This window comes from Geospiza fortis, unplaced genomic scaffold, assembly GCF_000277835.1.
Source record: "Geospiza fortis unplaced genomic scaffold, GeoFor_1.0 scaffold40, whole genome shotgun sequence".
Lineage (NCBI taxonomy): Eukaryota > Metazoa > Chordata > Aves > Passeriformes > Thraupidae > Geospiza > Geospiza fortis.
Window position 1 is genome coordinate 17,537,053 of NW_005054297.1, and position 27,685 is coordinate 17,564,737.

Below are 27,685 nucleotides of genomic sequence, written 5' to 3' on the forward strand. Positions count from 1 at the left end.
ATAATTGTACGCTGCAGTTGCGTTTCTGAATGTTTGTTTTGCTATTATTTAAAATAGACATCTGAAGTAAGTTTTATCTGAATGCAGTTGTGATTCTCTTAGTTTTTGGGTAAACATCAAATAGACAGCAGGTATCCCCAGAATGTAAACTCACATTCCTCATAAGGAATGAAGAGAGAATAGAATTGTATTTGCTACTGGTGCAGATTTGTTTTGTTTTGTTTTATTTGTTACAGATGTTTACAGTTAGTTTCAGTTGATTCTAGTCACTCTCCAGCTAGGGAGGCAGAATAGCTATGATTTATCCAAAGACTCTCTAAATTATTAAGCTGCTGTTCTGAAAATGTTTCTGACGAGGCAAGTTTTTTAATATTATAAATACAAAAATGGCACCAATTCACTAGAGATACCATTTCCTCATCATTATCTTAGAAATGCTTTTTATAAACTTGCATGTCTCAAGAATGTTTGACCTATCTTGCCATAGTGACATTGATTTCAGGTGAAACAATAGTCAGTAATGTGACTTACTGGAGCTTATTTTTCCTGTTGGTTTTGGAAGAGGGGAGCTGATAAAAGGAGGCAGAAGCAAAATGCAAGAATGTTACTACAAAACAATGCTCTGAGTCAGTTTTGGTTTGAAATAGAATGGTTTGTCACAAGTGACCTGTTTCTCACACATGCTGTTATTTCATTCAGGAATAAACAAATTCTCCCCACCTTGTAACAAAGATTTCAAAACTGAACGTTTTACAGATTTCTTCAGAGATTGAAATCGTTTACTTGACGCTCCTTTGGGGATGTGGCATGTGCAAAAATGTGGTCATGAATTTATTTTTGTAGAGGTAGTGGCACAGCAAGGATATATACACAGTGTTACAGAAAAGAGAAGTTCCATCTAAAAAAACGTAAGAACAGAGCAGAGTGGTGACTTTTGTTGCAGGGAGCTGACTTACATTAGGTCCAAAGATCGTCCCAGCCCTCTTAATAGGCAGTTACAGTGCATAGGAACACTTGACCCTATTATCACAGCTGTAGTTCAGGAAAGCTCTTCAACAATGGATAAAATCTGCTGGTGCAGCATTAAACATTCTGTAATATAGAAAAACCTTGCAAAAACAGAAGAATGTAGTGATTGCAATAATCCAACCTTTTATAGTCTTAAGCTGAAGTGAGACATTTCACTGAAGCTAAATTAGCACTTAGGAAAGTGCCTATCAGTAAAGAGTTAAATAAAAAGAATGTCATGCATGTGTATGTGATTCTAAATCCAGAAGTGTTACATTTCCTTTGTTGGCATTAGTTTCTGCTGAATATACAGGATATATATGGTGAAGACTAAGCCCTTCTGTTATTGGTCTGAAGTGTTTTAACAGAAGTGTGGCATGCTTGGCTGAAAAGACTAGAAGCTTTAACAGATCAAAGCATGTATATTTTGTTCTTGCTGGATATTTTTTTGCTTACCCATTTGTGTTGTATTGACCAACTTCATGAACAGGAATTTTATCTGGAGCAAGACTTCCTTTAAGAATCATTGGTGTGTAAAGTAGTGGTACATGGTAGAATTTTGTCTTCAGTGCTTAAAGCAAAACATTTTGAACAGTTTTCTGATTGATACTTGGTTTTCTCCGAATATTAATTGCCATCTTTAGGGGTGGCTCCAGTCTTCATGGCTCTTGATGAAAAATAAAATGGATTGAAAGCTATTGAAACATGCCATTTTTCTGATCTCATGTAATCCTCTACTTGCTGCTGCTGTGAGAGATGAAGTCCTATTATTGGCAGAGGATGTAAACTAACTATTGAATATTCAGGAAAATGCAAGCATCATGAGGTATTTCTGCTAGGTTGCTTTATTTTTCCTGTGTTTTTTGAGATTTTCCCTATTTTCAATTCAGCTGTTCAGCAGTAGTTCAGCATAGCCTTTAGTGGCTATGCTGCAGTCTACCCTTTTCTTGTAACTGTGGTGAGCCTTGAGATTAGTGCTTCGTGGGCGGGCTTGTGCTGGCTTTTCACAGAGGTACTCAGTAGAAAGAGGCTTTAGGAGAACTTGTATTTCCTGAAGTCACCTGCCAGTCCCTGTGCTGGAAGGAAGTAGATGAGATGGCAGCTGTGCCACTTGTGCCCTTCCAATTAACAGTCCTATTCTGTTTCACAGTGCCTGTGAAAAGAAAATGTGTTATCTAGACTTGGGCAGAAAAGTAAAGCTTTTTAGAATATGTGACAATAAATATTTTCAGTTGTCATTGTTCACAACTCTGTAATATCCATGTGAAAATATTACCTCAGGAAGGTTAATAGACAACTATCACATCATTTTCTCTTTCTTCCCTTGCCCCTTTCTAAATTCACAGTAATAAAGCAACTTTTTTCCTTGTTGTTTGTATAGTTTGTTTTAGAGTTTTGTATGTTTTAATTTTCATTACCCCTTTCTTTGTAACTAAGGACAATTACTTCATTATGTCAAAAGATATATCCTAACAATAGCAAACGTATCTTCTATGTGCTGTAAAAGCATAAAAATGTAAAGTAGGAGAAGATGACATATCATTGTCAAGAATACTAGATAAATAATACATTTGATATGGTGGCAAACAAAATTGCAGGAAAAACAAGGGCAGATTGGAACAGCTGTTATTTGCGCTATCTGTTTTTTGCAGGATAGTTGTTTGAACATTTGACTGCTGTAATATCGCCTTATATAGGTTTTGTTCATATTATCTAGTGCAGGCTGTCTGTTTTGTTGGTATAAGTAGACTACAGCTGTTTCTGTCAGAAGCACTGAGTAGCTATGCACCTGTGGTATACAATCCTGTTTCTCTTGGCCTTTCTCTTTTAAGTGAAGTTGAAGTCTTGATTGCTTTTCTTACATACTCTGCTTTTTATCAGCTGAGAGAAAATTGAAGGCTTTTTTATTGTATCAGACAAGCTTTGAAAACTTTATAAGTGGATTTTAATTTTCCTTATATAAGGTCATATTAATAAAAAACTTACTGTGTAGTTAGAAAATGGAACATGAAGTATGCCACCTGCATTTTGATCTTTATTTCATCCTACACTGGGCAATTGCTTCTCTGTTTTCCAGTTTGACAACTAAGGATCAAGGTGGCAATGCTTTCCTCTCACTATCAAAAGCTGGGATAGTTGGGTAAAAAGTCTTCTGACACTGTGTTTTCCTCTGTGTTGCTGCTTCAGAGAATATGGCATGCTTTGCTCAGTAGTTGCTTAAGCTGGGCAAATTCAAACCTTGGTGTTTGCTTCATGAAAGGCCAGGTTGGGTCTAGCAAGATTTACTAGCACAGGCTCAGTCCCATGTGAACACAGCAATGGTATTTGTGGGGCCAGCTTGTACCTGTGAAAAGGTTAATGTCTTTCTTTGCTTTTGTGCAGCAAAGAAACTGAATTCTCATGTGGCTGCACCCGTGGCACAGTTAACTCTCCCAATAGCAAATCATTCTGCTATAACTGAGAGTTGAGCAAGTTTACTTTTTGTGAAACTCAATAGTTAAAATTCTGAACTAACTGTTAGGGAGAACGAATTCAAATAAGATCCTTCTGTATTAAGTTTCGCTGTCTTTTTCTTACTTCTTACTCTTTGACTTCCTTCATTTAAGGAAAAACCCATCATGCCTTCCTAATCTTGCATCAGGAGTGTATCAAATTTTTGTGATAAAATATGACATCATGCATCAAAAACTTGTGGTTCTTCTCTGCTATTGTCAACAGCAACTGTTTGACTGCTTGTCATTGTGAAATTAAGAGAACAAGTTGCTCTATTTTTTCTATTATTATTGCACCTCTTCAGGTTATCCTTCTTTTGCCTTTATCACTAATATTACAAATAGGTGTTTCTCCACAAGAGATAGGTAATTAATTCAGGTAATGTCCCTCAGCAGCCTTTGAAAAAGGCATTTGAAAACAAGATTTGATGTGGGAGAATTGCATTCATTACTCTGTCAGAAACATAACACACACAGATGTGTTGGAACACTGAACTGTGTTTGTCTTAAGTGTTACAACGGCTTAGTTTTCATATTGCAAAGAATATTTTCACAGCTTTTAAGGATTGGAAACCCGTCACCCCTTCCCTTAATGAAAGCATAAATTCTGCAAAAATGAAAGTGGCTACCTAAGAAGAAATTGATATTGAGGATACCAGAAACTGCTGATTTAACCTAAACTTCATACAGATTATTTTCTTGAAGGATCTGATTAATTATTCTCTTACGCTTGCAGGGCTAATTACAACCACATCCAGAAAACTAGATCGAGAGCAGCAGGGAGAGCACATACTGGAGGTAAATAATTTATTTAGATTGCTGAAAAACAGTGACTGTAAGTTCATTGCTCTTTTACAGAGAGTAAGGTTTGCCATGAAGAACTTAAAAAACTGGATTTCAGAAGTAATTTCCTTCTGTGTTCATTATGTTGCAATGCAGATAACCACCTATCTTATAAAAACTGTGTGTTGAGGCTTTTTTAGCAGAAAAGCGTAAAGGTACAGATTGAATGCAATTTTTTTTTCTGTATCTCAAAACAAAGATTTACATTCAAATGGTACAAAGGCATGATTGTTAAAAGGAGTGTGATTCCTCTTTTTATCTTCCTGTGTAATTATTGGAATAGCTATTTCAGCCTAACTTTTGCTGAGTATAGGCTTTTGTAAAAGAAGTGCAGAAAGTTTTTGTAATACAGAGAATACAAAAGGATGGTATGTGAGTAGCCTTATTTTCTGCATAAAATGTTTACCAGTCACATCACTTGCAAGACATGCATTGTAGTGACTGAATTCAAGAGCATGAAACTTGTGACATGCTTTTATTTAACTACATTTAATTAATTGCCGGGTGTTTATTTAAGAGCTTTTGTCATTCTCTGTCAAACAACCTGAAAGGGAAACACATAGAGAACTTTGTCATCCAATTTCACAATGTTGTCAAGCAGTGTAATGGTGTGGTACTTCTCCTGTACTGAAGGCTTAATATTCACAGTGATCCTTACGTCCTAAGATTTATCTGGAATCTTTATTGTGCCTCTTGTCCTGGATGACACATAAAAGACTGCAATTGGAGTTGGCCAAATTAATGTTAAAGACAGAGAAGCACCTCTAGACTTACTCAAAACTCGTGAAATCCGTAGAAAGGTGTTCCAATAGGAGACAAACGACTGCAGAGATGTGGAGATGAATGTATTTATTCCCTGATAGCACAAACGATCCTTTTGCATAATTACAGTATATGTGCAGTCTTCCTGGGCCTTTTGTATCCTTTTGGCGCATTGTGAGCTGGATTAATGCAGCTGTTGGACCAATTTTTTTTATCATTATTTTAATTTCTATATCAGCTTTGAAAAGAATGCTTTGTACCTAAGTAGCGGTGGGGCAGAATTTCTTCTGCAGCGTGTTTCTAGAAGTAATAATAACAAAACTAATTAAATGGCAAATCTGATTTAGTACTAGACATAATATTCCTGTCTATTTTAAAGTAATTATATAATTCTCTTTTCAAATTGCCTCCTCAGATTGGGTTATCTCAGTTTCCCAAAGCACTTCATGTCCTTTATGTCTTATTTCTTGACCACTGCTATGTATATTGGTTGTAAAATTGGTAAATTATGATTTTTACTTCTCTATATATTATACTGGATTTTTAAAATTAGATTTATACAGTAAATAAAATGAGCTGTGGATTGTTTTCTGATCCTGAGGTGACACGGCCCATGTGGCTTTCATTGCTTACACCTTATCCCTGGAACAGGGCGACCACATGTTGAAAATTGTGTCTGAATTGTGTGAATTCTCAGGCTGCAGCTAAACAACATGTGTGTGTGCTACTTGTTCTGGGCCAAAACTTATGCCAGAAGTCACACTCACGGTGTAATGTTATGGGCAGTTGTCTGCTTGCAGTCATGCTAATTTAAGCTTAACTTTATAACCTTAATCTTACATGTACAGAACTCAGAAATTTTATTTTTAGGATTACAATGTCACATAATGGTACATAAATCCTCCTGCTTTCATCATTCTATATAAAATAGCAGTTTAAGCTCATTGCTCTTTAGTTTGGAACATTGTTTATTGCCTGCTAGTGTAATTTGTAATTCTTTGTTCTTTGTTAATTTTGAATCCCAACTGGTTGCTAAAGTTTTAACTAAAAGTCTGTGAAGTATGTGACAGAAGAGCTCTCAACTACAGAGCAATACTGACAGACAGCCTGGCCTAAAGTAGCAGTTTTCCCATGTGTTAGTTTTATGTTTACAACTCTGATAATAGGTTGGAAAGAAACCCAGAAATGCACAGAATGGTGGACAGACCCAAATGCTGAGCTAATTAATTGAGCATTGAAATGTTGACCAGATGGGTTGGTGGTTTTATTCCTTTTTAGTATTCAGTTTGATCTTTGATTGTACTATCTTACATAATAGTACCTAATATGCCCCATTTTTTAATTCCCAGTTTTTCTGTTTTATTCCCAGTTCCAATTCACACTTTCTGATGCAGTTATTTTAGGTTAGCTTCATGTTATTCTCTCATGTCTTAGTATAGTCTTGGTTATGTCAGTAATGCCTTCAAAACTGATGTTGTATTCAAATCAAATCGATGTTTCTCAAATTTGCCTTTATTATTTGCTTGGTTCAGGGCAATGCTAATTTTATGTTAATTGACATGTTATCCCATACCCCTTGTAATTTCCTCATTTGGGATATGCTTTGATTTTCTCATTGGGTGTGGTTGGGTTTTTTTGTGAACTGAAGGTGGTGTTCCATTACAAGTACTAAAGGGAACTGATATTCAAATATGTGGAAATTACACCATCTGTTAGAGATGAGCATGAATATTTGCATTTCATGTTGCATTTAATGTGTCAAAATATTAAGATAATAGATGAATATACTTTTGAGTACCTTTTGTAAATACTCACCTAATAGCTTTAGGCAAGTGCTTTAACTGAAGTTAGGGGAAAACTGTACAGTTGGTTAGACGGTTGTAGGAAAACCTCATTTAGGGAGGAGCATTGTTGGAAGGACCATGGTTGAGCTCTAACTTTACCCTTGTTAATAAAAACAGGTAACAGTAACAGACAATGGTACTCCTGCAAAATCAACAATTGCAAGGGTGATTGTGAAGGTCTTAGATGAGAATGACAACAAGCCTCAATTCTTGCAAAAATTCTACAAAATTCGGCTTCCGGAGCGTGGTAAGCCGGAGCGAGAGAGAACTGCCAGGAGAGAGCCAATCTATCGAGTTATTGCTGCAGATAAAGATGAAGGCCCCAATGCAGAGATCTCCTACAGCATTGAAGATGGTGATGAACATGGCAAATTCTTTATTGAACCAAAAACTGGAGTGGTTTCATCAAAGAAGTTTTCTGCAGCAAGGGACTACGATATCCTTTCAGTGAGTGAAAATCATGTATATCATGAATATGTAACGTGATCTTTTATCTGTTCATTTCTTATTCAGTAACTGGCAGGTGAGTGACTGCAGTATCTAAAGGAAGAAAGCTTCTACAAATCCAGAAGTATTGTTTTGTGTGTTTGTTTGGTTTTTATTGAGGGATGATTTCAGATGTTTGTATTGTGTATTAAGAACTGCCGTTCTTTCCCAGAACTTGGCAGATAATTTATGTGATGAGGGAACATAAACAATCAGTTTGACTCACCTTCAGGAAGAAAGCAAAATAAAAGTGAATTTATGGTAGCAGTTTGTGCTGCTATCAGGTGCTGCATACTTTTTCTCCATTTGCTGCTCAGTTAATGAAGGGCAAGTGGCACTTTGAGAGACACTTAACCTTTTTGGAAATATCTCACACGAGCAAACATGCTTGGAGCTTATTACTGCTTTCTATTTATGTGACATAATGATTTATGTGATGCTGTAGCCTAAAAGATGTGTCTATTTCACAGATTAAAGCTGTAGATAATGGTCGCCCACAAAAATCTTCGACTACGCGGCTTCACATAGAATGGATTCCAAAGCCCGTCCCACCCGCAGAGCCTATTTATTTTGAGGAATCATTTTTTTCTTTTACGGTGATGGAAAGTGACCCAGTTGCTCACATGATTGGTGTAATAGCTGTTGAACCTCTTGGAACACCACTTTGGTTTGACATAACGGGTAAGGATGCCTTAAGGGCTTTTATTATTAGAAACAAATGCGTGGAGTCTGAGATACCGCAGGGATCATTGCAGCTTGATTTTAATCACTCTTCAAATAAATAATGCAAGGTTCTGACATTCTTTAAATGCAGATGCGGATTTTATAAGTCAAAATTTTTTAATTTATATCAATGCCACTCTGTATCAAAGATTAAAATTAAGTTGCAAAATATCTGCTGTGTTGCAGTTTTAAAATTGATTTTTGAATATTGAGTCACTTCAATGAAAACTAATGAAGTCAATCTCATAGACTGTATGATAGGAAAGGAAATAAGAGGCTAGTTTTCTGCAAAGCAGAATAGTACGCTCAAAAAGAGATTTTACTGTTCACATGGATTTCTTCTCCTCTGGGCTGCTTCTCAGTTTGCTGTCCTTTGATTCAGTACTAAAAGGAAAGCTTGCAATGTTCCTAACCCCAGCAATCTTCTTCTTGTACATATTCTACTAAATCATATCTTAACCTCTGCTGTTGAAAGGGGATTTCTAACCAGTAATATGACTACATGTTGATGTCATGGTAACAAAATTAATAGTACTTTTTTGAAGTTCAGACTTAGTCACTAGACATATGAGCATCAGTAATACACAGAGTGTTCACTGCATAGCTGATAGTAAAGCCAAATTCTGCTGTGTGCTAAGTGTGTTAGAATCAAGGAGAATAGCATAGCTTTGTTTCAGGAGAGGTGCCTTGTAATGAACTGCTTCTAGTCTTAAGTGAACTCTCTCAGTCTGCCAGATTTCTGATAGATTTGTGATTTTTCTACTACATTCACAAGAGAAGGACCTTCTTCATCTTGGTTACTACTGAAAACTTTAGCCATTATTATGATGTTAAGCTTCTGGGAAGAACATATTTTAAATTAATTTATTATTTTAATTTATTTCTCAATAATTTAAGTATTTTAAACGTCTGTTTTGCTGGTATGTAATTCCTGAGGTATACTGAGAACAGCAACAGTTAAAAATTAAGTTTATGAAACTAACACAATTAGCAGGAATATACAAATGCCAAACACTTGAGAGTGTTTTCAAAAAATTTTCAAGCACATGCAAACAGATACAGTTCTTCCCTAAAATCATGCTTCGTGCATGAGCAGTCTGTGATGATAGTGATAATCATTGTTAATGCATTAAATACTTACATTGAATTTTTTTAAATGGTTCTTTTTAATGTATTCTTGGAAAAAAAAAAGTTCCTGTCCAAATACATTTTAATTGATAAAAAGTGTTGGTGTTTAGACAAATCTAGATTTGTACAACTCTCTAGAGGGACTAAAAAGTTGAGGATGCTTTCTTGCATTCTCATAGTAGCAAAGTTTTGCATTTGATGTATTTTGGAACTGAGGCTGCTCTTTCATTATTCTCCCAAACACACTCAGGGATGTGGGAGTAGAAAAGCAGAAAGTATAAAAATAAGTGAGCAGGAAAAATGAGAAGGTATTGTGTACTTCAATTCAAATTAGGGAATTCATCGCAAACAAATATCTGTGGACCAAAATGAGTCCATTAAAGGAAAGGTTAAGAAAGTGACATTGTCAGAGAAAGGTGAGCAGTTCATGGAGATGAAAGAAAGTAGACAGAATACGCCTCAGAGCTTTCTTGGAGTCTGAACACAGTACAGCGGTGATTTTTTTCTGGGGCCTTTTATTAGCAAAATTTGTTAATTAAATTTGGGATGTACTTTCCTATTGTTCTTAGCGTGCTTCAGTTGTTATGCACTGTGAACAGTGTGTACATCTGAATAGAATTCTAATTGATAGTATTATTTTGATCTGCTCCTTCTAAGTATGCAGCACAGTTGGACGTTTACATATTTTTATTGTATGCCTAATGCAGAAAATGAATGATCTTTTCCTGCTCCTTTTAGAAAGACATATACAGAAAAATCCATGGGGAAAGAGCATAACTTGTCCAAGCATTGTAAAATAAACCATTTTATTTTGACGGTTTTCTTAGTAAAAGTGTTTTGGAAAATTTGATATATGATCATATTGTGAAGTTATGGGCTACTCTTACAGGTGGTCACTTTACCACACTCTTTTACTGTTTCTAATAGCATGAATGAATTTGATTGACAGCTTTCCTTTGTGTTCTGTGCTTGCTTTCCATGCTTTCTTTCTTTTTGGCTGAGCCAGGAGACAAGCTTGCTAGTGAAGTATTTTACATCTTACAGATGGCTTGTGACCTGAACTGTACAGCAGAAGGTATCTGCTGAGATCACATAATTTATTACCAGATTATGAGATCTGAAATGAAAGCGTACATTTATAAACTATTTATTTTATTAACCCTTCGGAAATCAAAGTGCTCACGGTTGCATTTGTGACAGGTTCGTTTTTGTTTTGTTTTGTCATCATTACATTTATACAGCATCAATTCTGAGCATCCAGTTTTGGCTTTGGCCAAAATTGTTGCTGTTACACTTCCAGTGTACTAGATGCAGAAGTTTGGGTTGAGTTCTGCTTCAGCGGATCACCAGATATCGCTGCTACTACAAATACAGGCAAGGCCCTGGTGATTTTCTTGGTAAGGAAGGGAAAAATGTTGGTTAGAGCTTGACCTTGTGTCAGGAAAACTGACTGAACCAATTCATGCTCATTCACTTTACTCTTCCCTTAAAAGGTAGAGAACTTCATTGAGACATCTGAGAAAATGGTTTTGCCTGGCAGCTATAAAAGGAAAAACTAGATTCACCTTCTAAAACTGACATACTACACAAAGCCCATAAAAAAATTCATCTGTTAAGAAAAAAACTGCTACCTTTCATGATGTCCAGTTTCTATCCATTTGAGTGATTCAGAAACTGCTGCTGGGCCAGTAAGAGGAGTTGGCTTTCAATTGAACTAGAAAAATTATGTGATGTTGGTCATTACCAAATATCTCAAATCCAGTGAAGCAGAATCCAGCCCATCTTTCCTAAATTGATATGTTTGTCATGCAGTGGAACCTTCTAAAGGTGAAATCCTTTTTACATGTGAATGGGGGCTCATTTCAGTATTTACTGTTTTTTTCTTGGACTAAGTTCAAATTTGCAACCTTTGGAACTTCACCCTCTCACTTCTAAGCTTGGCTTTTCATAAAACGCATTTAGTGATTTGCAAAGCTTAGCATGTATAATCTTGTTAAAGGAAAGAAAAAAAGCACTCAGATGATATCTGAACGCTATCTGCTAGCCTTGTAAAATATAATTAGAAAAACACATGCCCGTAATTAGGAAAAATTTGTTTGCCATATCTAGCACTGGCTTGACCAAAATAAGAATTGATTCTTCCATTTTAGGCAGTTTATTGAGAGGTCTAAAGCAATTGTGGTTAAATGGCAGTATTCATCATCACTAATAGTATTTGGACTTAATGGACATTGCATTCTCAGGGCAGTCTGCTCCAAGTGGCAAGATGATGATCAATTAAATGTTTAAACAACTGAGTGTAGCTATTGATCTACACAGTTATTTAACTATATTTCAAAGAGTAATTTGAAAGTTTCACAAGGGAAATTAAGATAATTTGCTTCAGAAAAGGAACTTGACCATATTTAAACATTGGACATTTAAACATTTAGCACTATTCTGTCTCAGTAAGACTGAGATAGTAAATTCCTTAGATGCTCAACATTAAGATGATAATCCTTTGGAGGTACTGCAGCTTTTTCAGCTTTATCTATAGTCATATATGAATATAATAATATGTATTCTGCTCCAAAAGACAAAAAATTTGACTGTACATCAAATGGGATTTTAATGTATTTTGATAAAAATATGTTTTTCACTTATTAGCTGATAATCTGCCCAAAAGGAACTATTGCATTTGATGCAGTAATTCTCAATTTCCTGCTGTATGGAATCATTAAATTCCATGGACTTTTTTTTAAGTAGAGAATCTTGCTAATAAGAATGTCCCTGGTGACTTTCCATGAGCTGGGCAAGTCATCTTTGTCCAAAACTACTCAGTTTTAAATATCTCTTAGCAGAATATCATGTTACCAGGAAAAAAACCTAAGTGTTTAAACTAAATGTATGTATAAATATATGTATATATATTTCCACCTTCATTAAGCATTGGAAGACAGAACATGATCATACATAAAAACGATGATACAATAATGCATTTTATTAACTTCTCCCTCTCACAATTTCCTGAACAAGGTGGCAACTATGACAGTCGATTTGATGTGGACAAGGGCACAGGAACTATCATTGTTGCAAGACCTCTTGATGCAGAACAGAAATCAAATTACAACTTGACAGTAGAAGCAACAGATGGAACCAGATCTATCAGCACTCAGGTAATGAACTTTCTGATGAAGCACTTTTATAAAAAGAGTATGTAGCTGGAGGGTGGGGAAGCTGTTGGGTTTTCTTCTCACCATTTTTGTAATCCTAGGCAATGAACATGGTTTGTTTAAATTAGGGACTTTGTCTAAAATATAAGTGAATTCTGATATTCACAGACCCATGTTGTTTGGTGGCTTAGGTGTAAAGGTAGTGTGTTATTATACTGTAGTCTGAACCAACAGTTTTTAAGTTATAACAGGTTCCTGCAGCTAAATAAATTAAAACAGAAACTAAGCCTCTGCATGCATGACTTTCTTACAAGAAAAGGATTAATACTACTCATCTGAATTACTCCTCTTTACAAGCTTCTCCAAAGTCACTACATGAAGTGATTACTGTACTTGAAATTTAAAGACAACCAATTTAAAATTTTGTGGTTCCCCTCCCCCTGGAGGATCTGTGGATGACCAGTTGTACAATATCCAAGAAAGTAAACTGCTTTTTCTGCATAGTGTACATATAGAAACAAGGTTTAGATTATAACATCTCTTTGTATTGTCCCAAATACTTTATTTTAGTTTTGTGAAGTAGAGATTGTTTAGTAATCTCCAAAAAAGCAGCAACTTCAGACAAACCAATGTTTTAAAATTACCTTTTTACTAAGACTCTCTCTGATGGTGGCAATTCTTTGCAGTTGGACTAATAAATTCACTTAAAACTGCAGAAGCCTTTTGTGACAGTATTGCCTAATTCATAGTAAAGTAGTTTATGATGTATATCCCACCTGTTTTTCCCATCTAGTGTCTTTCCCCAGCCCAGAACCTGAATATATTTGAAAGTACAGTTTAGCTGAGGTTGGTGTGAATACAGCAATGATTATAGAGCTTCCCTTTTCTTCCAGACAGAAAGGAAAGGCTCTATTTACCGATTAAAGACTGTTGGGCTTGGACAGTGATGTGTCTGTATTACCTACCCCTATCGTTGACCTTCCCTTCAGGCACTCAAAGAGGAATAAGTGGGTTGCTGCTGTCTTTTCTGTACATGGAGATCTGTGCTACAAATGCAATTTCTTCTTGTTCAGCTTCTGTGCAGTGCATATGTTTTTCTGTTATCTTTTCTAATGTCTTATATGTTGTCTTCTGCTTTTAGCCAGAAGATGTTTTTTGTCAATGTTAAGAATTTTAAACAGAATCTTTATTGAGCTGACTGCTTGTCTGGAGGCTTGGTAGGTCAAATAGAATAAATTTGATAGTAGAAGGTGACCAAGCTTAGCAATTTCCTTTAAGAAATGCCTGTTCTTAAGAGGTGACAATTGTGAGTGATTTTTCTAGACCATGAATCTTCAAAGACAGCAACATGTTTCCCAGTAGGAGCTTTCTGCAGTCATAGCTGTGGTGCCATTGCCTCTGGTGATGATAACCACCATAAACAGTTTGGAGAATCCTGCTGTAAATTTATTAAATTCACCTACTTGTAGTAAAAATATTGAGCAGGTTCACTTCTAGTGATTACAGAATGCTGGAGACAGGGCAGGAATTTCTTAGGACAAAAAAATAGAGGAAACGCAAATTCAGTTAACATTCAAAAAGACAGCAAGAGGCTTTTCCATACACACTTCCCCCCACCTACCAAAAATGCATTCAAAGATGCCATCATACAGGGTGCTGGGGTAGCCTGGGGACTAGGCAAGGCTTAATATAAGGCCTTGGTGAAGATGCAGATAGCCTATCCAGTGCTGCTGCTGGCGTAGCTGAATTTATGCACATGTCCAGAGCTGTCACAGTTGAACCATAATCTGTGTTGTCTTTTAGAAAAACCAAGAATGGGAAGATCATTACTTTAACCCTCACTCCTTCTTTTCCTCGAGTTATGTGATTCATTTAGTTCTTCTTGGGGAATGCACAGTGTACTTTTTGTTCCTTAAATGAATTTGTTATTTTAACATTTTGTAAAGCTAAGTTATCATTATAAACATTTACCCCACAGCACTCTTCTCCTGAAGAACTGGAGTAGTAGTCTCACATTTGTCATTTCTGTGATTGCTTTTTCTGTGATTATTTTTCATATGTTTCTCTTCCTCTCTCAGGCTTGGCAGGATCAGAGACTGTGGTTTCTGTTACAAACAAGCACAAAGGCTTCCTTTGCCTTGTCTTTCTTTTGCCCTGCTCATGGGATAAGCACCAGTTATGCTGTTTGTTGGAGTCTCAGTGTGGTGTATTAGATTGAGGAGTGTGGATTAGTTCAAACTCTGCAACTGTTGGTGCATGATCCTGATTTTAATTGATTCTTTTATCTCCCCCATAACTCCTGGCCCACCCAAATGTGCTAATCTGTTGAAATAGCCCTCAGGACTATCCCTCAAAAGATGCATTTCGGATCAGGCTTAAATTAGGGGGTTAAAAATGTTGATACAAAATCAAATTTGAAGGTGTGATTTATGGCTGCCAGTGTGTAAACTCCATTACTCACTGCTAAAATACTGATGATTGAAGTTTAAATGCTGATGTGGCATTGGATTCTTCTAAGAGCTGATGAACAGTTAAAATGGAGTGACTGGCAAAAGAAATTCTGAATTCTGAGTGCATACATGAGGAACAACAATATGCCATACAAAGCTTTTAGCTTACAAAGTAATTGCTATAAACACTGGATATAACCAATTTAACAGATCTTGATTAACAGCAGAGTAAGTAATTTTACATTTAATTTGAAAAAGGGAATGGCATTTGCAAGAAATTGGGGAGGGGCACACGAAATGAAAACCTTACTGTGTAAAAGCAGTGTATTGAATCTGACTTTAAACTGGAAGGCATTTGCTGGCCTTGGGCCATTAACATCTGTAGAGCATTTGACTCTTTCAGGACTTCAGTTAAATAGCTTTTTTGAAAAATAAAGCCATAGTAGGCGGGGAGTCTATTAGAATTTTGCATGCATCTAAATGCCAAATGCATGAGGCAAAACAAGGACAAACAAATTCCAGGCCTACAGTAGTGGTGTTTGACATAATGTGAGAAATTACTAGTGTCAGGCTTGGAAGGATTATGATTAAAAATAAAATAAAAATACAGAAACTAAAAAACTAAATCCCACAAATCAGCGTACCTATGTACTGAAACAGAAAATGTTATTCACAGGCTCTAAGTAGTGATAAATGAACTATTGAATTGATTTTTGGGGGAAAACCAAAATAAATGGTCCTGTTTCTAGCTATAGCCCCCTGCAGTCGTTGCTATGTGTATCAATTTTTTTCATTGAAAGTAATGTTTCAGATGGTTTACAGCTAATTGCAGCATTTTACCTATTGCTTTGCTATTGCAGAATATTTAACGTTACTTTTCACAAAAGCTATATGGACATGATACTTTGGGAATGAAGTATAGAATAATCTTCATTTACTACATCTTTGCATGTAATTTTGCTCGCAATTACATTGCTCTACTGAGACATTTAGAGCTGGAATGAAGTTATATCATCTCTGGATAATACAACTTTTTATTTATGAAAATTATATAAACATGTCAATGCAACTATAATGTAATTGTGGGACAGGAGTAGATTTTAAACTCCACACAGAATCAGTAAATGAAAAATGATATTAAAGTAACCTAAAATCTAAACATGTTTATGTTTAAATAGTGCACATTGAGTATGTTTTGTCAATGGCACATATCTCCTCTTAGTAGCAATCAGTACATCCCTATGCAAATTTAGGTTTCATCTGTCAGATTATTAATAGATTTTTAAGTCCTTCCTCAAAGTAATCCTGCTTTGTTCTCTTTATAACCGGTGTACATTGCTCTCAGTGGGATCTGTGGGCAGAAGGCAGCTGTGCAACACAGCCCTTGCATATTTTTGCAAAATAAATGAAGTTTCTTTAGTTCCAGAGCATTGTTTCAAAGATCATGTTGTGGTCTGCTGATGTCAAGCTTTTCTATATTGTACCTCTTTAATGTGCAACTCTTTCTCAAGAGATAATATTAGCATATTTCATTTGAATTGAATCTTGTCATTTCATTGAGAAATGTTCAAAAGCTAGTTTTATTTTATACTGCATGTTATGTTAGAATAACACAAGTTCTTCATGTGTGTTGTTCTCAGACACACCATAAACCATATTTTTCTGTACGGGTCTTTAAATCTGCACTCACAATTATTTCTGCAAGTGGTTTCCATTTAACTTCAAGGTCTTAACAGTTTACATGAAAATTTGGTCCTCTTACAATTAAAAGGTAATTGCACATCTAGCACCTGTCACTTAGCCTCAGTAAGAACTCCTGAATTGAAAATAGGGTTTCCTTAGTAAATTTATTTAATATTTATTTAATAGTTCACATTGGAAAGAACCCTGGAGTTCTAGTTAAAACTCATGGTCAAAGCAGATCAAACTGCAAAGTTGGCCATGTTTTTCAGTGACTCATCAGGCTCTAACGGCCTGGGTTGACTAGGCACAACTCCTCTCCCTTGGACTTGCTTTTATACTGGTATTTAACCACTCTCCTTGAAAAAATAGTTTTCTTATGTCTAGTTGTGTTTTCTCTTAGTGGAGCTTGTGAGTGTCACCTCCTGTCCTTTCACTGCGCATCTCTGAGAAGATTCTGGCTCTCTTTCCTGCACCCCTCCGGTGGAGAGATTGCTTTTCAGTCCTCACTGATTTTTAATGACTAGTCATTGGATTTGTTTCGTTTTGTCAAGGTGTCTCTCTTGTACTGCAGGAGTGGAGGTAGTGAATCTACCTTCCCACCAGTGATGTCAAACAGAAGGGGATAATTCCTTCCCCCTGCCCTTATTAAAGCAGCCCAGTGTGCAGAGTTAGACAAGTTATCAAAAGGGAGCCCATCAGGTCACATCATGCTTGTCCAGCAGAATTTGTGCAGGGGCATAAAGTAATAATGTCACTGAGAGAAAAAGGAATCCTAGAGTATGTAGATAAAACATTTTTCACTTGAGTTTAAGATAAACTTTGGATTTTGCATACATTTAAAATGACTGCACTAATATATGAAATTGTGTATTTGTAGTGTTTGTCAGTGTGGAGAAAAACTGCAGCCTGAGCAACTAATGTGACAAGTAATGGAATACCTGAGCTAACCATTTGTAGTGACTGAGTCACTATGTTTATTTCTTAGCAATATTTTTTTAATAATTCATATTTAATAATGCTGTGCATTTTGAGGAGTTAACTCCTTATCTGTTTGCCCCTACAGTACTTTTTGGAGGATTTCTCCTTATGTGTCATTTTAATTGCTTCACTAGCTAATACCAGATTTGATGCCAAATCCTGATCAACAACTCACTTTTCAGTTAAGCTGGTTCATTGGATATATGGCTAGTCCTGTAGGTACTGATGCTGGTTTTAGAGTCACTACATTTCTGACATTTAACTTAGTTGTTTGCATGGGGATTTTTGTGGTGCTCCATTCTAGTAATGCTATTTTTCTTTATTTGTTTTGTGTAATACCAACAGCACAGGTGGCCATGTCTTCTGCTCCAAAGATTTGCTTAACAGAATTGCTCTGTAGTTGCACACCTTCTCACTTCCAATTTTAACCTACATTTCTGTGTTTCCTCATTTGGGAGTGGAAATAGACATGAATTTAAATAGAAATTTTAATTTAAATTCATTGCATTTGACCCCTCATCTTTTCACTTTTTTTTTTTTTTATGAGTCTGACCTTAATAGTTTCTTGGTGATGGAAAGTTAATAAAATAATTGGTGATGAGTTCACTTTGAAAGCACAGTATCCATTAATGAAGTGTTGTAATTGTATATGGGCTTTAAAACTTCCATTTATGCAGAAGTTTTTTTATAGTTTGACTTGTATTGAGTGTTGGGGCTTTATATTTCTTTAAATTGCTTGTTCATCTTCATTTGGTATAATTTTTAATTTTCCTGAGCACAGTTGTTCAGTGAGCATCTGTTTTTACTCAAATACTTTGTAAGTATATTAGACCTTTCTGTCTTCTTCCATGAGGCATTATAATGTATTTCATTTATACAAAATTTTGCTTTATTGCATCCTGTTTAATCATGAAAATGTAAAAAGATAGATTTTTAGCATAATACTTACTCTTCATTTTCCAAGTTAATTTGTTAGTTAATGTATTTTAAAACTTGTCCTAATATGTATCCTGGGTCATGTACCATTAATGTTTCTCCCCACTGAAAGTCAATATTTAGTCTAACTCTTTGTGTCTTTTCTTTAATCTGTTTCTAATCCTTGACAAAACCAAACTCCTTAGTCTCCATAGCAACATCTTGCAAGGGATTTTATCAGTGTGCTAAACCATTCAGTTTTAGAGTAAGATGCTAGTTTTGCAAGGTTGACATTTCTTCTTCCTGTAGCAAGAGCCCTGGCATTTCCTAATTATTTGCCACTATCAGGATTCATCTAATTTAGTTTCTACTGCATGCAGTTTGGTACCTTGTCTAAATTACATCTGTAGACTCCACCAGTTACCAATGGAAAGCACTGAGTGCCTTCAAAGAGCAATTTAACCCACTTACAGAATTGTAAGTCCCTATTTTAAAAGCCTGTTTATATATAGCCCTTAACAAATGTATACAAAGCTCCTAACCTTTGGGTGGATAGAAGCATGGCTGTACGTGCAGCACATAAAGAACCTGAATTTAGCTGTGTGTTGCTGGAGCTTTGCTGTCTACTTGCCAACTCCTTTGCATTCCTGTTACTTGTCTGATGCTATCACTGTTGAAGGAACAGGATGGTGGCTGTCTGTCTTACCCTTTTCATACAAAACTTTGGTGCTGTGTAAAGCAAGTGGGGCTGCAGAGATCATGTGTGGTTCCAGTGAACAATATTATACAAAGACGCAATTTGAAGCATCAGATTTAATTTAACTGTAACTTCAGAGAAATCGTGTTGGTGACCAGTGAGCTATGCTGAAATTAGGCTACATTGCTAGAGAATGGTAAACAAAACCACCTGCAGTTCTTCAAAATAATGCACTTTTGTGGCAATTCCACTACTTTTCTATTCTTGCCTAGGCTTGCAGATGTGAGGGGCTGAAAGAGGACTGGTTTTATGTGAGGGTAAGGAGTGTGTTATGCATGCACTGCCTTGAAAAAGCATTGCTTAAAATTGTAAATTTGCACCCCAAAACAAATTTTTACCCACTCTAGGATCCATATTATATATTTTAAATTTTTAATTCTAGAATTAACAAGGAATTTTTTTTTCTTCCTTTGGGCAAATACCTTTAAGATATCTTATCTAAGATGTTTCTGGTTGTATAGATTTCTGGTTTGACTTTGGGGAAGATGAGGCAGATTTGGCTTTAGTGACATTCTTCTTACCTACATGTCTTGGATCTCACCTCCTCTCAGCAAAATAAAATTGTCTTGAGGTGGTATTACTTCAGTATCATGGTCTAATTTTTAATGAAATATCCTCCTTTCATTTCTTTTTACCTAAAAGAAATGTTTTCCCTTTGCCATTGTATCATTTCAGGTGTACATCAAAGTTATAGACACAAATAATCACAGGCCTCAGTTTTCTGCTTCAAAATATGAAGTTGTTATACCTGAGGATACCTTGCCAGAGACAGAAATTCTGCAAGTCAGTGCCACAGACAGAGATGAGAAGAATAAACTGATTTATACTATGCAGGGCAGCACTGATCCCATTAGTCTTAAGAAATTTCGTCTGGACCCTGCAACTGGCTCTCTTTATACCTCAGAAAAACTGGATCATGAGACCATGAACCAGCATATTCTCACAATAATGGTGAGTACGCATGAGATTTTTTCTGCTGTGAATTACACACAGATACTTTTTAATGTCCTTTTAGTTTGTCCCCATAATTCAAACGTTTATTTGTACGTTTAATTTTTGTGCAGTCTTTGACTCTGTGGCTGATTGCACTATGAATTACTGCTAATATCTGGTGAACTACTGAAATTCCAGTGCTAATTCCTGGTGATGTGCTGACTGTTGCAGGTTCGAGATCAAGATGTTCCTGTGAAGCGCAACTACGCCAGGGTGGTCATCAATGTCAGTGACACGAACGATCATGCCCCATGGTTCACCAGCCCTTCCTATGAAGGACGAGTGTATGAGTCAGCAGCTGTTGGATCAGCAGTACTCCAGGTTACAGCATTAGATAAGGACAAAGGAAAAAATGCAGAAATTGTGTACTCTATTGAATCAGGTATATTCACTTTCTTACATTTTCAGTCCGTTGAACTTGCTGATAGTTTTTCAACTGTAGACATGTGAAAACATATCTGTGAAAAAAGGGGGACAGTGCAGGTTTATGTGCCATATTATGAGATATGTATTGAAGACACAGCCTCAGAGTATTTAAAAGAAAATTAAAAATATTCATCTATATCCTTTAGCTGTTTATGTTATCCTCTAGATACATTTGGCATATTTAATAGTAGGGGAAGAAAAAGCCATCTTGGAATGCTCAAAAGGAGTAATTTCTTTAGAAATTACAGAATCTGTAATTTCTGTAAGAAATCATTCCATTCAGGTCTAAAACTGCATTCTATTTTGATATTGTAGGTCTTATTTTCTGTGACATAGGCAAAGCAAGGATTTGATGAATAAAGTAAGAGCTTGAGACAAGTGCTTTTGTGTTTAATATAATGCAGAAGTAAGGAGCTCAAAAATAACTTAAATGTGCTTGTACCAAACTCCTAATTAATCCCAGCTTTTAAGGTAAATTTTTTGATAGATGCAGCAAAGAAGGGGTTGCTTTCTCTACTTCCCTGTGGCTAATTTTAGTAGTGGGACTGCTATTCTAGCTTATTAAAATATTTGAGAAATTCCTTAAGAGTTGGTCAGTTTGGCATTAAGACTCCTTCCACATTGCAAGCCAGGAAAGAACTGCTCCTTATTTTTAACCTCAGTACATCTTTCTGAACTTACCTATAATAATGTGGTTCAAATTGTGGCAATTTTTAATATTAGAAATCAGGATGACATGGATTGAGTTCACTTACCAGACAGAAGTAGGTTTTGCTTCAGTCCATGAAATCTGAGTTAATACAAGTTTGCCATTATCAAGGTCCTGAGCTTTGTAGGTACCATGACTAGAAAAAAAGAGTTATTTAAATTTCATTCTTTATGTGAAATACTGTTTTCAAGGTAAAAAATAATTTAAATAAAAAATCCCAGTAACAAGCATAAAAGAGAACAACAGGCAAAAGGTTACTCAGTTTCTGTTGCATGCAAAGTGATATATGCTGTTTTTAAATTTTACGTAAATTGCTGAATTGCTGTGTAAAGGATAGGAATTATTTACTATAAATATTTTCCTTTTTCCCCAAAGTGCTGTTTTCATATGAAAGCGCACTTTAACACTGCATTAAAACAAAGCTGTGATTATGATACTCTGACAAGAATGAATGGTTTTGAGTGTCTCATAACTTGCTTAAACTACATGCGATTTTTCTGTCATTTCTAGAAATATGTCATTTACTAAGCATTTACTAAGCAAGACACCAACGTCCATGAAATTATTCTCTTTCCTTCCCATTTTGTTAGTCTTGTTTGCTGAATGCCAAACAATGGCAAGAAAAAATGTGTGTGCCTGCAGTCTAGAATGAAGTGACATGCTGTTCTGTTCCTTTCTTCTGGCTTTTTGTAGGAGTAAATGTAAGACCTGTAAGGTTTATTTTATAGGATGGTGATCTACTGGGAGGTTAAAGCATTATAATTGTTATTCTAAGTAAATGGAAGGAACATTCCTTAAATGCTTGTAATGGCTGCTTAGATATGTAATGGGATATTCTAAGAATGCCACTGTGTTTAGAGTCTGCTCTAAAAAAACCCAAAAATACCCAACCAAAAAGAAGCAACAAAAAAACTCAACGTGAAAAAAACTCAAACAAAACACAAAACCTCCTTCTTGCCTACTTGTGTGCAGAACTCAGAAGTTTTTAAAGCTTTTTTTTCATGCTGAGATCATGGCTTTGGTAATGTCATTTTTTAGGTTGGTAAATTGTTAAATCTTAGCATATTTAATACATAAGTAGGGTCTTGTATGCAGTGTAGTTTGTATATTTCAAAATTTGAAACAAACACGTGTTTATGTTAAATGGCAGCTGGTTCTTCTCAGCAGGCATTATTTTTCTTCTAATACAGTCACAGGGAATAACTTGTCTGTGTATCAATAGGAAATTAAGAGAGAGGTAACTATTTGTCCAATTTAAAAAGTTTGGTTTTGAATCAGTCATTTAGACAATACTTGTATAAACACTTAAGATTCGCAAGTGTTTGTTACAACCCTTCTTTTTTTCTTGTCCAAAATATTCCAGTTGTTTTAGATTATAAAATGTAACTTTTATTCCACTAATGTTAACTTCTGAATATAAGTTCCTTTCAGCTACAGTTGATGTTTAAGTTTGCTAAAAGAAAATTTTTGCATTAATTTTCAAGTCCTGGATGGCTTTGCTAACTATATTTTATGCAGTATTCCCACAAGTAAAGATAGAATTACTGCCAGCTCTTGATTACAGAAAACTTTCCAGACAGGCTAACAAGTGTTTATCAAGCAAAACTAAGAAATTTTCATAGTCTCTGCTTCATTGTTCTGTCTGCTCATAGTCTCTGTTCCATCTATGTCTTTTTAAGTATAGAGCTAAATAAGCAGTAATCCCTTAAATTCTGTATTCCTTTTTTTAATTGTTTTTTCTTTCTTCACAGGGAATATTGGAAATTCCTTCCTTATTGATCCCATTTTGGGTATGATTAAAACTGCAAAGGAGTTAGATTGTAGTAACCAGGAAGAATACAACCTGATGGTAAAAGCTACAGATAAAGGACATCCTCCAATGAGTGAAGTGACCTCTGTGCACATATTTGTTACAGTTTCTGATAATGCCTCACCAAAATTCACAGCCAAAGAATATTCTACAGAAATCAGCGAAAGTGCCAACATTGGCAGTTTTGTTGGAATGGTTACAGCATACAGTCAGTCTTCTGTAGTTTTTGAAATAAAAGATGGTAATACAGATGATGCATTTGCTATCAACCCCAACTCAGGTGTCATCATTACTCAGAAGATGCTTGATTTTGAGACTTTGCCTTTTTATGCTCTTACTGTGCAAGGAACAAACATGGCTGGCTTGTCCAGTAATGCAACAGTTTTGGTACATCTTCGAGATGAGAATGACAATGCGCCAGTTTTCATGCAGGCTGAATATACAGGACTCATCAGTGAATCAGCTTCAATTAACAGTGTGGTTCTGACTGACAAGAATATCCCATTAGTAATTCGAGCTACAGATGCTGATAAAGAATCTAATGCTTTGCTTGTTTATCAAATTGTTGAACCATCTGTCCGCCAGTATTTTGCCATTGATTCTAGCACTGGTGCCATTCGGACAGTAATGAGTCTGGACTATGAGGAGACAAATATTTTCCACTTTTCAGTGCAAGTACATGATACAGGGATACCACGTCTGTATGCGGAATATGCAGCTAATGTTACTATTTATGTGATTGACATCAATGATTGCCCTCCTGTGTTTTCAAGAGAGCTATATGAGACATCCCTTCTGGTTCCAACTTATAAAGGCGTGAAAGTCATCAGTGTAAATGCCACTGATGCAGATTCAGGCATTTTTTCCCAATTAATTTATTCCATTATTGAAGGCAACATTGGAGAAAAATTTTCAATAAACCCTAAGACTGGCGATGTAACAGTACAAAACACAACTCAGTTAAGAAGCAGATATGAATTAACAGTGAGAGCATCTGATGGCAGATTTGCAAGCACTGCATCTGTAAAAATTAATGTGAAAGAAAGCAAAGCAAGCCAGCTGAAGTTCACACAGAGTTCTTACTCTGCAACAGTGCAGGAGAATTCCACAGAGGCAAAAACAATAGCTGTTGTTACTGCTATAGGGAATCAAATAAATAAGCCTTTGTTTTACCATATTCTAAATCCAGACAGCAGATTTAAAATAAGCCAAACTTCAGGAGTCCTTTCAACAACAGGAATACCATTTGATCGTGAACAGCAAGAATCTTTTGATGTGGTTGTGGAAGTGACAGAGGAAAATAAACCATCAGTTGTTGCACACATTGTAGTTAAAGTCACAGTAGAAGATGTAAATGATAACGTTCCATTTTTTGTCAATCTTCCGTATTATGCTGCTGTTAAAGTAGACTCTGAAGCAGGCCATGTTATTCAACGTGTGACAGCAGTAGATAAAGATACAGGCAAAAATGGAGAGGTGCGTTACTATCTCAAAGAACATCATGAACATTTCCAAATCGATCCTACCGGTGAAATCTCCCTGAAGAAGAGGTTTGAACCAGACACACTAAATAAGGAGTATATGGTCACAGTAGTGGCAAAAGATGGAGGAGACCCTGCATTTTCAGCTGAAGTTACAGTCCCAGTTACAGTTATGAGTAAAGCTATGCCAGTGTTTGAAAAGCCTTTCTACAGTGCAGAGATACCAGAAAACATTCAGCTCCACAGTCCTGTGGTACACGTACAAGCAAACAGCCCTGAAGGACTCAAGGTGTTTTACAGCATCACAGGTGGAGATCCTTTCAATCAGTTCACTATCAACTTCAACACTGGAGTTATAAATGTTGTTGCCCCTCTTGACTTTGAGTCTCATCCAGCCTATAAACTGAGTGTTCGAGCTACTGACTCCCTAAATGGGGCGCATGCTGATGTGTTTGTAGACATAATAGTGGAAGACATCAATGATAATCCTCCTGTGTTTACAGAGCAGTCTTACATTGCAACACTTTCTGAAGCATCTGTTGTTGGAACATCTGTTGGACAAGTGAGTGCTGCAGATGCCGATTCTGGAACCAACAAGGGAATTTCCTATCACTTGGTTGAGGATAATAGTGAAAGTCATGACTACTTTCACATAGATAGCAGCACTGGACTCATTCTTACAGCAAAAACTTTGGACTACGAACAAATTAAGCAACACAAGTTACTAATAAGGGCCATAGATGGTGGCATGCTGCCCTTGAGCAGTGATACTATTGTAACTGTGGATGTAACTGATCTCAATGATAACCCCCCTCTTTTTAGCCAATTGCTTTATGAAGCCAAAATTAGTGAACTGGCTCCTCGAGGACATTTTGTGACGTGTGTGCAAGCCTCAGATGCTGATAGTTCAGATGTTGGCAAGCTGGAGTACTCCATTCTGACAGGCAATGATCAGAAGAATTTTGTGATTGATAGTAAAACTGGGATTATCACCATCTCAAACCTACGCAGACAAACACTGAAGTCACATTATAATCTTAATGTGTCAGTTTCTGATGGCGTCTTCAGAAGCTCAGCCCAAGTCCATATAAGTGTAATCGGTGCCAACATGCACAGTCCCGTTTTCAGCCAGAATGAGTATGAGGTTGAACTAGCTGAAAATGCTCCACTGCATACTTTGGTTACTGAAGTTAAAGCAACAGATGAAGACTCTGGTACACATGGCCACATCACTTACCACATTGTAAATGACTTTGCCAAAGATAGATTTTATACAAATGAGAGAGGGCAGATATTTACTTCTGAAAAGCTTGACCGTGAAACACCAGCAGAAAAAGTAATTGCCATTAGTTTAATGGCCAAAGATTCAGGAGGGAAAGTTGCTTTCTGTACTGTTAATGTAATACTTACAGATGACAATGATAATGCTCCTCAATTCCGAGCAACAGAGTATGAAGTAAACATTGGGACTGATGTTCCACGGGGTACTTCGGTCATTAAAGTCTGGGCATCTGATGCTGATGAAGGTACAAATGCAGACATCACATATTCTATTGAAGCAGAGTCTGAAAACGTAGAAGAGAATTTAGAAATTGATTCATTGTCTGGTGTAATTACTACAAAAGAAAGCTTAATTGGTTTGGAAAATGAATTTCTTACTTTCCTTGTTAGAGCAATTGATGGTGGATCCCCCCAAAAAGAGTCAGTTGTTCCTGTCTATGCTAGAATACTCCCACCAGAAGTGCCTACTCCAAAATTTTCAGAACCATTTTATTCTTATACTGTCTCTGAGGACATTCCAATTGGAACTGTGATAGATGTTATCAAAGCAGAGCATAATCAGACTTTAGTATATAGTCTGATTAAAGGGAACACTCCTGAAAGCAACAGAGATGACTTTTTTGTGATTGACCGACAGACTGGAGAGTTGAAACTTGAGAAGAACCTTGATCATGAAACAACTAAGTGGTACCAGTTCTCAGTTCAAGCACAGTATGCAAATGGAGATTATAATGTTGTTTCCTCAGTAGAGGTAAGCATTCAAGTAAAGGATGCAAATGATAACAAACCCATTTTGGAATCCAACCCATATGAAGCATTCATCGTAGAAAACACACCAGCTGGAACAAGAGTCATACAGGTTAAAGGAACTGACTTAGATTCAGGACTCAATGGGCAGGTTACTTACAGCTTGGATCCTTCTCAAGAGCTAGACATTATAGAGTCTTTTACCATAAACATGGAAACTGGCTGGATTACCACTCTGAAAGAACTTGATCATGAGAAACGAGACAAATACAAGATCACAGTGGTTGCGTCTGACCGGGGTGAAAAAATCCAACTATCTTCTATGGCTGTGGTTGAAGTTACTGTCACAGATGTGAATGACAATCCTCCACGGTTCACTGCAGAGATATATAAGGGAACAGTCAGTGAGGATGACCCTCCTGGTGGGGTAATTGCCATCCTGAGTACAACAGATGCTGATACAGAAGAAACCAATAGACAAGTCTTTTATTACATCACAGGTAAGTCTTTTTGGGTAAAAGTCAGAATAATTGTTTGAGTGCTGCTGGAATGATGGGAGATAGAGCTTAATCTTTGAAGAGATTGGAAAGTGTTTGAAACCACAGAGCTGCAAAGAAACAATGTCTTAATATTAAAAACTTAAGTGGAAAAATGAATTTTAGTGGGCTTTGTTTCATGTGTGCCTTGCTTAAGATGCCTTTCTCTGTATATTATTTATATATCAAATTTTATTTAAAAAACTATACTTAGATTAGTGATGCAGTTAAAGAACAAATGAAAGAAAACTCAGAAAATAATAGGCTGTTAATTTCCAGTGGAATATTTTATTGTTTCTATTTAGTGTATGTCATAATATGATGTTTTCTATAATGCTACATGAATTTCTAAATTAATTTTTATGGATTTTGTTGGCCACAGTTGAATTGGTTGTGTGAGCATCTACTGACAATTTCTACCTGGGAAATGAAGCTGTTTCCTCATAAAGCCACAGAAAATGTCTGGTTTTTTCTTTCTTTT

At 36.1% G+C, this 27,685-nt stretch overlaps 1 protein-coding gene across 4 annotated transcripts in view; it reads left to right on the forward strand.

Moving 5' to 3' along the window:
• The window catches only part of FAT1 (FAT atypical cadherin 1), a 102,631-nt gene that overhangs the window by 48,051 nt on the left and 26,895 nt on the right, over window positions 1–27,685 (forward strand). For all 4 annotated transcript variants that reach the window (XM_014309734.2, XM_031062831.1, XM_031062877.1 and 1 more), the window contains exons 4-10: window positions 4,237–4,298; window positions 7,067–7,396; window positions 7,906–8,116; window positions 12,302–12,441; window positions 19,897–20,172; window positions 20,386–20,596; window positions 23,101–27,168. In XM_014309734.2, the coding sequence (XP_014165209.1) occupies window positions 4,237–4,298; window positions 7,067–7,396; window positions 7,906–8,116; window positions 12,302–12,441; window positions 19,897–20,172; window positions 20,386–20,596; window positions 23,101–27,168 (5,298 nt within the window). The remainder of the gene's footprint in view (window positions 1–4,236; window positions 4,299–7,066; window positions 7,397–7,905; window positions 8,117–12,301; window positions 12,442–19,896; window positions 20,173–20,385; window positions 20,597–23,100; window positions 27,169–27,685) is intronic.